The following is a 12,778-nucleotide window of genomic DNA, read 5'->3' as shown; positions in this document are numbered from 1 at the left end:
AGTCTTGGAGCCTCAGCTTCAGGATCTGTCCTTCCAGTGAGCACTCAGGGCTGATTTCCTTCAGAATGGAGAGGTTTGATCTTCTTGCAGTCCATGGGACTCTCCAGAGTCTCCTCCAGCACCAGAATTCATAAGAATTCATATAAGAAAGGGCAAAGGGTGTGGATCTTTTTTGGCTTAGAAAAAACACACAACTGGGAGGCAGGTCCGTTATGCAGGCTGAGGCAGCCGGCCTGAACTTGGTGCAAAAATTGGGGATCTCCATCGTAAGAGCTTTTAAAATAAAATAAATATCAAAGACCACATTGCAGGGCTGTTGTTGGCAGGGCGCTCAGGCGGAGAGAATCTAGGTCCAGCCTTCACTGTCCTGCATAGCTGCCAACGGTTCCCTTTTTTTAAGGGAAATTCCCTTATTCTGAATAGGATTCCTCGCAAGAAAAGGGGAAAGTTGACAGCTATGCTGTCCTGGCCCTCTAAAAAGGAAACATTTCATCATCATCATCATCATCATCATCATCATCATCATCATCATATTTTTTATTTATACCCCACCCTACCCAGCCAAGGCCGGGCTCAGGGCGGCTAACAAGCAATAATAAAAACAAGTTGAATGAATATAACTTAAAAACAAGATTAAATGACCAGGGAGAAGAACTGGTGGAACAGGACTGGAAAAAGTTTAAGGACTATTTACAAAAATATTGCAAAATGTTTGAGTGTTAACATGATGTGGGAAGTGAAGGTAACAGGGCATGTGGGATTTGGTTAAAAGTGAATGAAAAGAAGAATTTTGAAAAGGAGAAGGGGGTTATGAACAGAATAATATTATGTCATAGTATATAAGATGAGGAATGGGCCAAGATAAGGGAAATTTGGGACATAATAACTAGAAAAATATAATTTTAAGTATGGTTTGAATAACGGTTTGAACTTGCTGAATTTGATCGGAATAAAGAGGAACACAAAAAAGAGAGATGTGAGGAGGTCAGGACAGAGGGACATGGAATTTTGTAATTTAAAAAGTGGATTTTTCTTTTTTCTCTTCTTCTTTTTTGTTATGTATTTTTGTTTTTTGTTTTTCTGTGGGCTCTATCTAATGGATTGATCTATGTGAAAGGATGAACTTTTTGATTTGTAAAATTTTAATAAACATTTATTTTTAAAAAATAAAATAAAAACAAGATTAAAATACAACATTAAAACATTAAAATATTAAAATCCAGCTTCATCATAGGAGGAGAAAGAAAAAAGAGAACATTTCCTTTTAAGACTACAACTCCCATCCTCTCTCTGACTGCCAGCCTCGCCCAGCTGTCACTGGCGGGAGGTGGAGTCTCTGGAGGGCGCCCGGTTGGGGAACCGGGGCGAAAGGGAGCCGGGACTTTCCCCTTGCCATGCTACTCTAGCCCTTTCACCCAGTTCTATGGTCGCGCTGACGACACTCTAGCCACCGGCGGCCTCCTCGCCGGAAGACGCAGCGCGTGACGCTCTAGCCATCTCCTCTTTCGCGCCTCTTCTCCCCAACATGGCGGAGCGCCACAGAGCGCCCGCGTCCTAGAGCGCCCCACCCCACCCCCTTGCCTAGTCTGGGTGGGGTTTTGGGTTCCTTTTCTCCCCCCTTATGAATTCCACGAACGCTGCTTTCATCTAATAAGTCGTTCCTTTTTTTTTCCACACAAGCCCAATTATCATTATTAAAGGAAGGAGAGTTACCGGAAGTCCCGCCCCGCCTCCACACAAGCCCAATTATTATTAACGGGAGGAGAGTTGCCGGAAGTCCCGCCTCTTCCTCTCCCATTGCACATCCGGGTCACACCTCCGTGCCTCGCGACCTCATTCGCTGTCCAGAGAGGAACCGGAAGTGGCTGGTGACCCGGAGCCAGTCTTCCGGCGCGGGGGAAGGAGAAGGAGCGCGAGGCTGCGCGGGCGAGCGAGGAGAGAAGGAGGCGGGAAAGGAGGAGAGGAGAGGCCCGGCCTTCCTCCGCCCTGCTCTGCCTCCTCGGGCCGGGGCGGGAGGCGGCCCCGTCGGTGAGTGAGGCCCCCTCGGGGGAGCCCAGGCCCCAAACCCGCCTCTCTTCAGCCTGTGCTTCCCCAGGGGCGCGGGGACTACAACGCCCATCATCCTTGACCAGGCATAGGCAAACTCCGGCCCTCCAGGTGCTTTGGGACTACAACTCCCATCATCCCTGACCACTGGTCCTGTTAGCTAGGGATGATGGGAGTTGTAGTCCCTAAACAGCTGGAGAGCCAAGTTTGGGGGTGCCTGCCCTAAAGGGAAGCCCAAAACTCCGGCCCTCCATATATTTTGGAACTACAATTCCCATCATCTCTGACCACTGGTCCTGTTAGCTAGGGATGATGGGAGTTGTAGTTCCAAAACATCTGGAGGGCCGAGTTTGCCTATGCCTGCCCTAAAGGGAAGCCCAAAACTCCGGCCCTCCAGCTGTTTTGGAGCTACAATTCCCATCATCCTTGACCGCTGGTCCTGTTAGCTAGGGATGATGGGAACTGTAGTTCCAAAGCAGCTGGAGGGCCGGAGTTTGCCTATGCCTGTCCTAAAGGGAAGCCCAAAACTCCGACCCTCCATATATTTTGGAACTACAATTCCCATCATCCCTGACCACTGGTCGTGTTAGCTAGGGATGATGGGAGTTGTAGTCCCTAAACAGCTGGAGAGCCAAGTTTGGGGGTGCCTGCCCTAAAGGGATGCCCAAAACTCCAACCCTCCATATATTTTGGAACTACAATTCCCATCATCCCTGACCACTGGTCCTGTTAGCTAGGGATGATGGGAGTTGTAGTCCCTAAACAGCTGGAGAGCCAACTTTGGGGGTGCCTGCCCTAAAGGGAAGCCCAAAACTCCGGCCCTCCATATATTTTGGAACTACAATTCCCATCATCTCTGACCACTGGTCCTGTTAGCTAGGGATGATGGGAATTGTAGTTCCAAAGCAGCTGGAGGGCCGGAGTTTGCCTATGCCTGTCCTTGACCGTTGGGCTGAGCTGGCTGTGGATGATGGGACTTGTAGTCCAAGACCACTGGAGGGCACCAGGTTGGGCCAGGACCAGTGGTCAGGGATGATGGAAATTGTAGTCCCAAAACAGCTGGAGAACCAAATCTGGAAAACCCTGGCCTAGAACAGTGTTTCTTCAACCTGGGTGAAGTGGGCTAGGCATGGGTGGACCACAAACCCATCATCCTTAGTCATTGGGCTGAGCTGGCTGTGGATGATGGGACTTGTAGTCCAAGACCACTGGAGGGCACTAGGTTGGGCCAGGCCCAGTGGTCAGGTATGGTGGGAATTGTAGTCCCAAAACAGCTGGAGAACCAAACTTGGAAAACCCTGGCCTAGAACAGTGTTTCTTCAACCTGGGCAAAGTGGACAAGGCGTAGGTGGACCACAAAACCCACCATCCTTGGTCGTTGGGCTGAGCTGGCAGTGGATGATGGGATGTGTGGTCCAGAACCTCTTGAAGGCACCAGGTTGGGGAAGGTTTGTCTAGAGCAGGGTTTCTTCAACCTGGGTGGAGTGGGCTAGATGTGAGTGGACTGCAGTGCCCACCATCATTGATTGTTGGATTAAGATTGCTGTGGGTGAGGGGGGTTGTACTCCTGGCCCCGCATCTGGGGACCCTAGGCTTGTTTTCCTTTTAATGACTGCTGTTATTAGGGGAAGGGGCCATTGCACAGTAGAAGGAAATCTGCTTTACAAGCAGAACTTTGAATTCTCTCTCTCCAGTGGCGTCTCCTGGTAGGGCTGGCAGTCACTCTGTCTTAAACCCTGGAAAGCAGCTGCCAGGCACCCCCAAACTCGGCTGTTTTGGGACTACAATTCCCATCATCCCTGACCACTGGTCCTGATAGTTAGGGATGATGGGACTTGTAGTCCCTAAACAGCTGGAGGGCTGAGTTTGGGGATGCCTGTCGTAGGCAATACTGAGCTAGATAGACCAGAAGCCTGACTCAGTCTAAGGTTCCCAGTTGGTGTTTTTTTGGATACAGGGGGTCTGTGGCACCATTCACATAACAAAAATTGCCATAGATATATCAACAATTTCAAAAGTAGGGGATCCATGGCTTGGCTTTTGAAAAACGGGGTCTGCAGTACTTGACTAATTGGCAACCACTGATCTAAGGCATCTTTCTACGTTTCTAGAGTTTTCTAAATGTATTTCTTTTTAACTTCACTGACTATAATGCCACGCAACCATATGTAAATGACTATCCGTCTTTGAAAATCTGGCATCACTGGATTGAATTCCTCAATTTTGTTGAGTTAATTAAACAGCTTTAATTGGATTGTGAATAAATGTCCAATTAATTGTTATTGCTTTGAATTTTATTGCCATTCTGAATAGTGCTTTTTAAAGGGGTTGGGTTCCGGAAATGTTTGGGAACAGGTGTGGGCACACTTATTTTTCTTTTCCTTGTCCTTTGCCAGGGGTCTTTTTGCCCTGAAGACAGCTGTGCTGGACCCCCTCAGAATAACTGCCTCTTGTCTGCAGAACCAGGGAGAGTAACATCCTGCAACTATGGGTGATAGTGATGACGAGTATGACCGCAGGCGCAGGGACAAATTCCGACGTGAAAGGAGTGACTACGACCGTTCTCGAGAACGTGATGACAGGCGGCGAGACGACTGGAGCGACAGGTACACCCCAAGTCACCTGGGGAATGGAAGCAATGGCGGATGTGCTTAGAGAGTTGCTCTGTTCCCAGGGAGACCAAACCCGATGCCTTTTCTGTGGCTGCAGGAAAAACCATTCATTCTTAGGGGGGGTCTATAAGATAGAAAGGAGTTCTATATTTCTTGTTTTGTCTATTTCATTAAAATGATACACTGCTTGATTGTTTAAAAACCCGCACAAAAAAACCACATCAAAGTGGTTTACAAAAAAAACAAAAATAAAGCTATAAATAAGAATTAAAATAACAGTAGTCTAAATACAGGTTAAAACCTGCACCAGCTTTCTAAACACCTGCTTGTCTAAACAAAAATGTTTGTAAAGGTAAAGGGACCCCTAACCATTAGGTCCAGTTGTGGCCGACTCTGGGGTTGCGGCGCTCATCTGGCTTTACTGGCCGAGGGAGCCGGCGTTTGTCCGCAGTTTTCTGGGTCATGTGGCCAGCAGGACTAAGCTGCTTCTGGTGAACCAGAGCAGCGCACGGAAATGCCGTTTACCTTCCCGCTGGAGCGATACCTATTTATCTACTTGCACTTTGACGTGCTTTCAAACTGCTAGGTTGGCAGGAGCAGGGACCGAGCAACGGGAGCTCACCCCGTCGCGGGGATTCGAACTGCCGACCTTCTGATTGGCAAGTCCTAGGCTCTGTGGTTTAACCCACAGCACCACCTGCGTCCCTACAAAATGTTTTTTGCTGGCACCAAAAAGAGTACAATGAATCTGCCTTCCTGGTATCAATAGGCAGGGAGTTCCATAAGTGCTGCTGCACTAAAAGATTGAGTTCGTACAAATGTGGAGCAGGTATTTTGTGTGACAACAGCAGTTCTGCCCATCTGGGTAGGCTTGCCTGAACAAAAATGTTTTAAGCATATTAGAATCCTTAACACGTGATGGTTGATTGCTGATTGCCCTGTTTTTGAGGGGGGCAGTGTGGAATCCAGGTAGAGCAGGTCCTGAAATATTTCTCAGGCACTTCAGCTCATGGCACAGAGGGCTGGTAGAAAACCCAGCTGGGCTGATTTCTGCCCTGCCAGCCACAGAGAGGGGTCAGTTATGCCTGGCCTCCTTACCAGCTCTGTGCTGTTTGCATCCAGGGACTGGGACAGGGGCCGAGAGCGCCGCAGCAGAGGCGAATACCGCGATTATGACCGGAACCGGCGGGAACGCTTCTCCCCACCACGCCACGAACTAAGCCCCCCGCAAAAACGGATGCGGCGAGACTGGTAGGTGGCCGTTCAATCTCCTATTGTTTGCTTCTTCCATTCTTGTTCTGCGTTACGTGGCTCTTCAATTCCCGGTTCCCAAGAGGAACTGCTAAGCAGAAACAGCATATTGGATCAGGTCTGGGGAATCCGTGACCCTCCAGAGCGTGAAGAACGTAAGTAGAGCCCCTCTGGATCAGGCCAGTGTCCCATCTAATCCAGCCTCCAGTTATCACAGTGGTCAGCCACATGCCCCATTGGGAAATGCAGAAGCAGGACCTAAGCACAAGAGTGTAGCGTTCCCAAAGCAAGGAAGGATTGGACTCTGATTAATAGAATACACACAAGGCTTGACCAGCAAGACTCTGGGAGGAGTGCGTATAATAATAATTCCTGTCCACCCCTCGGCCCAGGTCGTTTTATTCACAAAAGAACTTTTTACACAGTGTTTGTAAGAACCAATCAGATATCCTCTGAGCATTTCAAAAACCCCACGTGGCACAAAGTCAGATCAGAAGAATTTTTTCTAACTACAAAGAAAGTATTTCCTACTTGAGCATGCATATGTAGTTCAGAGTAAATAAAAGAGGAATAAAAGGAGGAATGCATTCAGCAAAACCCCGAAGGTCATAAACAGGAGAGGCAGGATGGCAGTATTTGCCATCTCTTTGTGGATTCTCTTCCTGGCCCTTAAGATCTATCTAAAGATTAAACTACATCAAAGTAACGTACTAACTTTATGGCCTAGGATGCCTGGTGCAGCAACCGGCAACTGGTCTGCGTCCTAGAATGCTTATACGTGCCTGTCAGACATAGAGAAATGGGCAGTAGAGAAAAATGGCAGAGATGCAGAGGCTTGTGGGATTTGATAAGAAATTACTGTCAGTGAATCAAACCCAGTCAACACAATGCTTTCATTGCAGACACAATGGCTTGATGCATATTTTATAATTCCTCGTAGTAATCCCATCTGATCACTACACAAGAGCAACTCTTTCCAGCAACTGGGATTAGCTGTTCTCAAGGACCTTGAGTCCTTGTCAGGGGAAAAGGCAGGGTATCAATAAATACATAACAATAATTCAAAAGCATTGCTGCCTCCCAACTGCGGAGGCAGAACTTAGCAGTCATGGCTAGTAGCCACCTTAGTTGGTGACTGCAGGAGGGAGTTCCACAGTTCCACTGCATTTCTTTTATCAGTGCTGGCTCTCCCAGTGTTCAGCTTTATTGAACGTCCCGAGTTCTAGTGATACGGGAGAAGGAGGCAAAACTTTTTATTTATCCAGGATAACCTGGGGGGGGATGCTGGAGGTGGAAACGATTGTCCCAGTTTGAAAAGCTGGTATCACTGGATCCAGTTTGTTGAATTTATTAAGCTAAATTGTTTGAATTAGATTTTGAATATATGTGAAATTAACGGGCACCGATCTGAATTTCACTGTGCCATTATCGTGGGTTGTGCAGACTGGTACAGTCTCAGGTTACATACGCTTCAGGTTTCAGACTCCGCTAAGCCAGAAATAGTGCTTCAGGTTAAGAACTTTGCTTCAGGATGAGAACAGAAGTCGTGCTCCGGCGGCGCGGTGGCAGCAGGAGGCCCCATTAGCTAAAGTGGTGCTTCAGGTTAAGAACAGTTTCAGGTTAAGTACGGACCTCCGGAATGAATTAAGTACTTAACCCAAGGTACCACTGTATTCTGAATATTGCATTTTGTAGGGTAAGGCAGGACGCACTGGGGATGAGGTAATGGCACTTGGGTGTGGACCGGCCAGAAACAGTATGGGAAGAACTGGTTTTAACACCTATCCCCTTGCTCCAAAATAAATTGGGATCAATTAACTCTTTGGTTCTGCCCCAGTCCTCTTGGTGGTTTTAACTTTACCCCCTCCCTGAAAAAACTTCTGCAGGGATGAGCACACATCGGACCCCTACCACAGCGGCTACGAGATGCCTTACAGTGGCGTCACCACCGGCCCTACCTACGGACCTCCGCAACCTTGGGCTCACCCAGAAATGCACGTGACGCAGCATCACATCTTGCCTATCCAAGCCAGGTAAGCTGCTCCCAGCACATCCTGCCTATTCAAGCCAGGTGGCCTTTGCCACTCAGGTGAGGGCTGCTCTGCCTGAAGACTGTGAGAGATGTTGGTCAAATTGTCTGCCCAAGAACAGGTGCCTACAGATACTGAAATGCCTCCCTGTTGCTTTCCGTGTGACAAAGTAGAATAATAATAATAATAATAATAATAATAATAATAATAATAATAATAATAATAATTTTTATTGTTTGTACCCCACCCATCTGGCTGGTTTCCCCAGCCGCTCTGGGTGGCTTCCAACAAAGATTAAAAATACCTTACATTGTCACACATTAAAAACTTCCCTGAACAGGGCTTCCTTCAGATGTCTTCTGAATGCCAGGTAGTTGTTTATCTCTTTGACACCTGGTGGGAGGGTGTTCCACAGGGCGGGTGCCACCACCAAGAAGGCCCTCTGCCTGGTTCCCTGTAGCTTTGCTTCTCGCAGTGAGGGAACCACCAGAAGGCCCTTGGTGCTGGACCTCAGCGTCCGGGCAGAACGATGGGGGTGGAGACGCTCCTTCAGGTCTACTGGGCTTTTGAGGCCGTTTAGGGCTTTCAAGGTCAGCACCAACACTTTGAATTGTGCTCTGAGATGGAAATAGTTTTGCAGAGGCGAAAGAGACCCCTGAGGTGCAGGAATTACAGCTAAAACAGGCTCGTCCCACTTGTCCTGCAGCTCAGACCTGGGCATGAAAAATCAGATGATAAGGCAGCATTTGATCACCTGTGGATGGGCCCTGGAGAAGGCGGACTTGGCCCCTGCCACCCATGCTTCAGTTACTTCCAGGGACGGCCCTGCCATGTGCACAATGTGGGGCTCACTTTGGAGATAGTCTGAGAGCTTTCGGTTTCTTCAAATGCAGCAGCCAGGCCTTTTCCTAATGCTCATAGGCTGGGGAACATAACTAAGCTTTTGTCAGCTCCATTGACTTCCAATTTCCACCTGGGCTCCTTTAAAGCCCCAAGTGGCTTAGGGCCAGGTTGCCACGTGGTCTTATAATTCATATAGTGCCACTCTGGGTAATTAACAGTAGAAAGTACCCAGGCTTCTTAAGTTATTACAGTTAATTAAATAATTACAGTTAATTAAGCCTTGCACAGGCTTCTTAAGTAATTACAGTTATGTTGGATTTAGAAGGGCTTGGATTGGTTACGTCATGTTTACATTGGGTTTGACATTAATCCTGTTGGTAAAATAAAAACGGTCCTAGCTATTCGTTTAGCTAATTCCCACTTTTCACTTGGAGGTCCCAGAGCGGGTTACACCTTTAAAACAAAACGTTAGAAACAATTTAAAACAATCGGAAAAATAAAGTGGGGCTTAAAGATATGCCCCTCAAGTGTCAAAAACCAGGGGAAAGAGGTGCGTCTTCAGCATCCTCCAGAATGCTGCATGATAGTATGATAGAGGTGAAAGGTGAACCTCCGCAGGGAGGGAATTCCATATCTTGGGGGCCACCACAGAGAAGGCCCTCCCCCAATATCACCAAGAGTCATTTAGAACTTTAAACTACAGTGGTACCTTGGTTCTTGAACTTAAACCGTTCCGGGAGTCCGTTCGACTCCCGAAACCGTTCGAAAAACCAAGGCGCGGCTTCTGATTGGCCGCAGAAGCTTCCTGCACTCAATTGAAAACCACGTCGGACATTCGGCTTCCGAAAAACGTTCACAAACCAGAACAATTCTGAGTTTTGTGGCGTTTGGGAGCCGATTTGAGTTCCAAGGTACCACTGTGTAATGTCAGCACCTTGAATCTGGTCCGAAAACAAACTGGCAACCAATGCAGCTGCTTTAAAACAAGGGTTATATGGAATCCCAGCCAGTAATCCGGCCACCGAGTTTTGGAGCCTTTGAAGTTTCCCGGTCGAATTCAAGGGTGGCCCCACGTAGAGCGCGTTGCAGTAATCCATTCTGGAAGTTAGCAGAGCCGAAGTCAAATCCAGGAGCAGCCCCAAACTGCGAATATTTTTTTGGAAGCCGCCCAGAGTGGCTGGGGAAGCCCAGCCAGATGGGCAGGGTATAAATAATAAATTTTATTATTATTATTATTATTATTATTATTATTATTATTATTATTATTATTCCGAGGGGATGTGACCCCACCCAGGACAAGCCACCTCTCCCATCTCCTGCACTTGACAACTCAACTGCGCTTGAAAAGGGTCTGCAGAGCTTTGGTGGTTTTGAAAGGGTCTCCTCTTTGCGCTGGAGACGTTGAATTGCGAGAAGGCACATCTTTTTATTTCCCTTTTTCTCCTTCCCTCCCAGGCTGGGGAACATCGCGGAGGTGGACCTGGGCATCGCCCCTCCCGTCATGAAGAACTTCAAGGAGTTCCTGCTCTCCTTGGACGATTCCGTCGACGAGACGGAAGCCGTCAAGCGCTACAACGACTACAAGCTGGACTTCCAGCGCCAAAAGATGCAAGACTTCTTCCTGGCCCACAAGGATGAAGAGTGGTACGTCTCTCATGGGCTGGGCCTTCTTGCCTTGGACTGGGGCGGGGGAGAGGCGGGAGGCGGAGCAAGGAGAGGTCTGGTACCATCAGGGCTGTGTATCTGTAGTTACGCGTGACTGACAACCGAAATAAGAGGCCTTCAGACCGGAAGATAATTCAGTAACCAGTTGGTAGATATGTCAGGCGTTAGAAGGCTTCTTGGTCTTCCGATGGGTGTACCTTGCTGGAATGCTCAGGGCTTTAAATGACTTGTGTGAGTTAAAAAAATGTGGTGTGACACGATGTCTCCAGCTAACTGAAAGAATATTCTGCACATATCCCTGTGAAGTCCTTGCACCTTTTCTCCATGGGGTATATGAGCCCCATCCCAGACACACACAGGCAGGCTAGAAGAAGAAGCACGCACACATCCATTCTGGGTGCTGGCCTTGTTCCTGAGGCCCCCCTGCCATAAATAGGCCCCCCTTTCCCCTTGGGCTGCCAGATTCGGGTGCCAATTCACCCTCCCTAGTCTACGTTTCCGGTTTGCACATAGCAGAGCAGCGTTAGTGAGCGAGAGAGCTCTTTTACAACCAACACATCCAATGAAATCAACCAGCTGTTCCCAGCAAAGTAAGGCTATTCAGCTCCAGCTCGCCCAGCCTGGTGCCTTCCAGGTGTTTCGGACCACAGTTCCCATCATCTCTCAGCCGAGCCGGCTGCGCCCGTTGTCTGAAGCATCTAGAGGTTGCCAGGTTGGAGTTGGTTGGTTTAGTTGAAGCAGCAAGCTTTAACTTGGCGCGCTCGGGTGTGCTCTACGAAAGGGAGAAACCGCTGAGAAGGATGTGGTGGTTCAGGGGGTCAAAAAGGGATGTTGAGGAATACTGAATGTGTGTAAATAGGGACGAGAGAGGTGGGAACTGAGAGACGTGTAGAAACCCCGCCTCTCTGGAAGGTCTTTGCTGTTCTCCTGCCATCTTCGTCACCTACATACCGTCTTTGCTCCCTCAACATGTTTTCCACTAGTTCTGTTTCACATCAGTAAGCATAAACCCCACCACCGGCTGGGTTCACACACATTTAGCGTGTGTGTGGCTTGTTAGAAGTCCCAAGCCCAGCATGCTAACCATGGTTTGTTCTCTGGCAGCAGACCGCAACATGAAGCTGCGGCTTGTTGCTGGCTTGTAAACCATGGTTTGTTCCAATTACGGTCTAACCCCAGGTTTGAACCCACTGATCTCGCTTGACCCCTACCCTAGATGCTCTCCGAGCTACAAGGCAAGCACAACTGGGGAGTAAAGCAAGCTTTGGAGAGAACAAACCATGGCTTGCTGTCACGTGGTTCGAACAAACCATGGTTTAGCATTGTGTGCGAGCACAGCCATGATTATCTGAATCCAGATGGTAACGAGCTGTTTTGCACCCATTTCCCTCTTCTCACTTGTAAAATGCAGCTTTTCATCATTTAGATGTCTTGTGCTTTTTCCTAATTCCTGTCTGCTTCTCAGCCGACTTGCTTGTGTACTAAATACTTTTAGAATTCCAGTTCGGAAACCCCAGTTCCTCTTTCACTTGGGTTCGCCGCTCAATAGCTCCAGCAGCTTGTTCGCCTGCTGTTAAAAGCACACAGACGCTTTTCAGCAGAATCCTTGAAAACTGAGCAAACGCAAAATAAAATTGAGAAAGAAAACTGCCAGCCACGAGTCAGGGGAAGCGTCTTTGTATTGATCTTGTTAATTATCTGTTGGATTTATATCCTACTTATTTATCCAAAGAGCTCAAGGGGGCATGTTCATGGTCCTCCCGCCTCATTTAATCCCCACTGTAACGCTGCAGGATAGGATAGGCTGAGAGGCAGTGACTGGCCCCCAAGGGCCGAATGGGAGGATTTGAACCCTGGTCTCTGTCAGGTTCTAGTGCAACACTCTGCTTTTGAGGGCAGGCGAGGGTGGGGCTTGGCCCATCAGATGGGGACGTTCTACAGAGCACGACCGCAGCTGCTATCATTGAACCATCCGAAATCAGTTTACCAGGGTGGCAGGATGGGTAGAGCAGGCTTCAGGTCAGGCACCAGGTTAGCGAGGGTTGCTCCAGGGCAAGGGAAGGAGGCTGGGGGCGAACGGTGGCCTCTGGATGGACGTGGCCGAGGTGTTTGCGTGCCTGGGGAGCGGAGGGCCGCTTTGCTGCAGTGCTGGATGGGGGAATCTCAGCGAAGGGAGACGGCTGTGTGTGGTTCCTTTTCCCTGGGCAACTGGGTATCTAACACAGCTGTGTCTCTCTCTCTGTGTGTGTGTTCACTTTTGACCATTTTAATTTCCTTTGATAGACTTGAACTTCTTTCATTTTTGTTAATTGGTTGTTGACTGTAATAACT

General features: G+C 48.5%; 1 protein-coding gene across 1 annotated transcript in view; it reads left to right on the top strand.

Annotated features, from left to right (window-relative positions):
* Positions 1-1,871: 1,871 nt before the first annotated feature.
* The window catches only part of SRRT (serrate, RNA effector molecule), a 36,937-nt gene continuing 26,030 nt past the window's right edge, over positions 1,872-12,778 (top strand). The window contains 5 exon segments of the mRNA XM_053363228.1: positions 1,872-2,028; positions 4,443-4,652; positions 5,781-5,909; positions 7,796-7,942; positions 10,238-10,426. Coding sequence (XP_053219203.1) covers positions 4,534-4,652; positions 5,781-5,909; positions 7,796-7,942; positions 10,238-10,426 — 584 coding nt within the window. The 5' untranslated portion in view covers positions 1,872-2,028; positions 4,443-4,533.

The sequence above is a fragment of the Podarcis raffonei genome, chromosome 13 (genome assembly GCF_027172205.1).
Source record: "Podarcis raffonei isolate rPodRaf1 chromosome 13, rPodRaf1.pri, whole genome shotgun sequence".
Lineage (NCBI taxonomy): Eukaryota > Metazoa > Chordata > Lepidosauria > Squamata > Lacertidae > Podarcis > Podarcis raffonei.
Note: the sequence above shows the minus strand (reverse complement) of the source record. Positions and strands in the feature narration are given on the sequence as shown.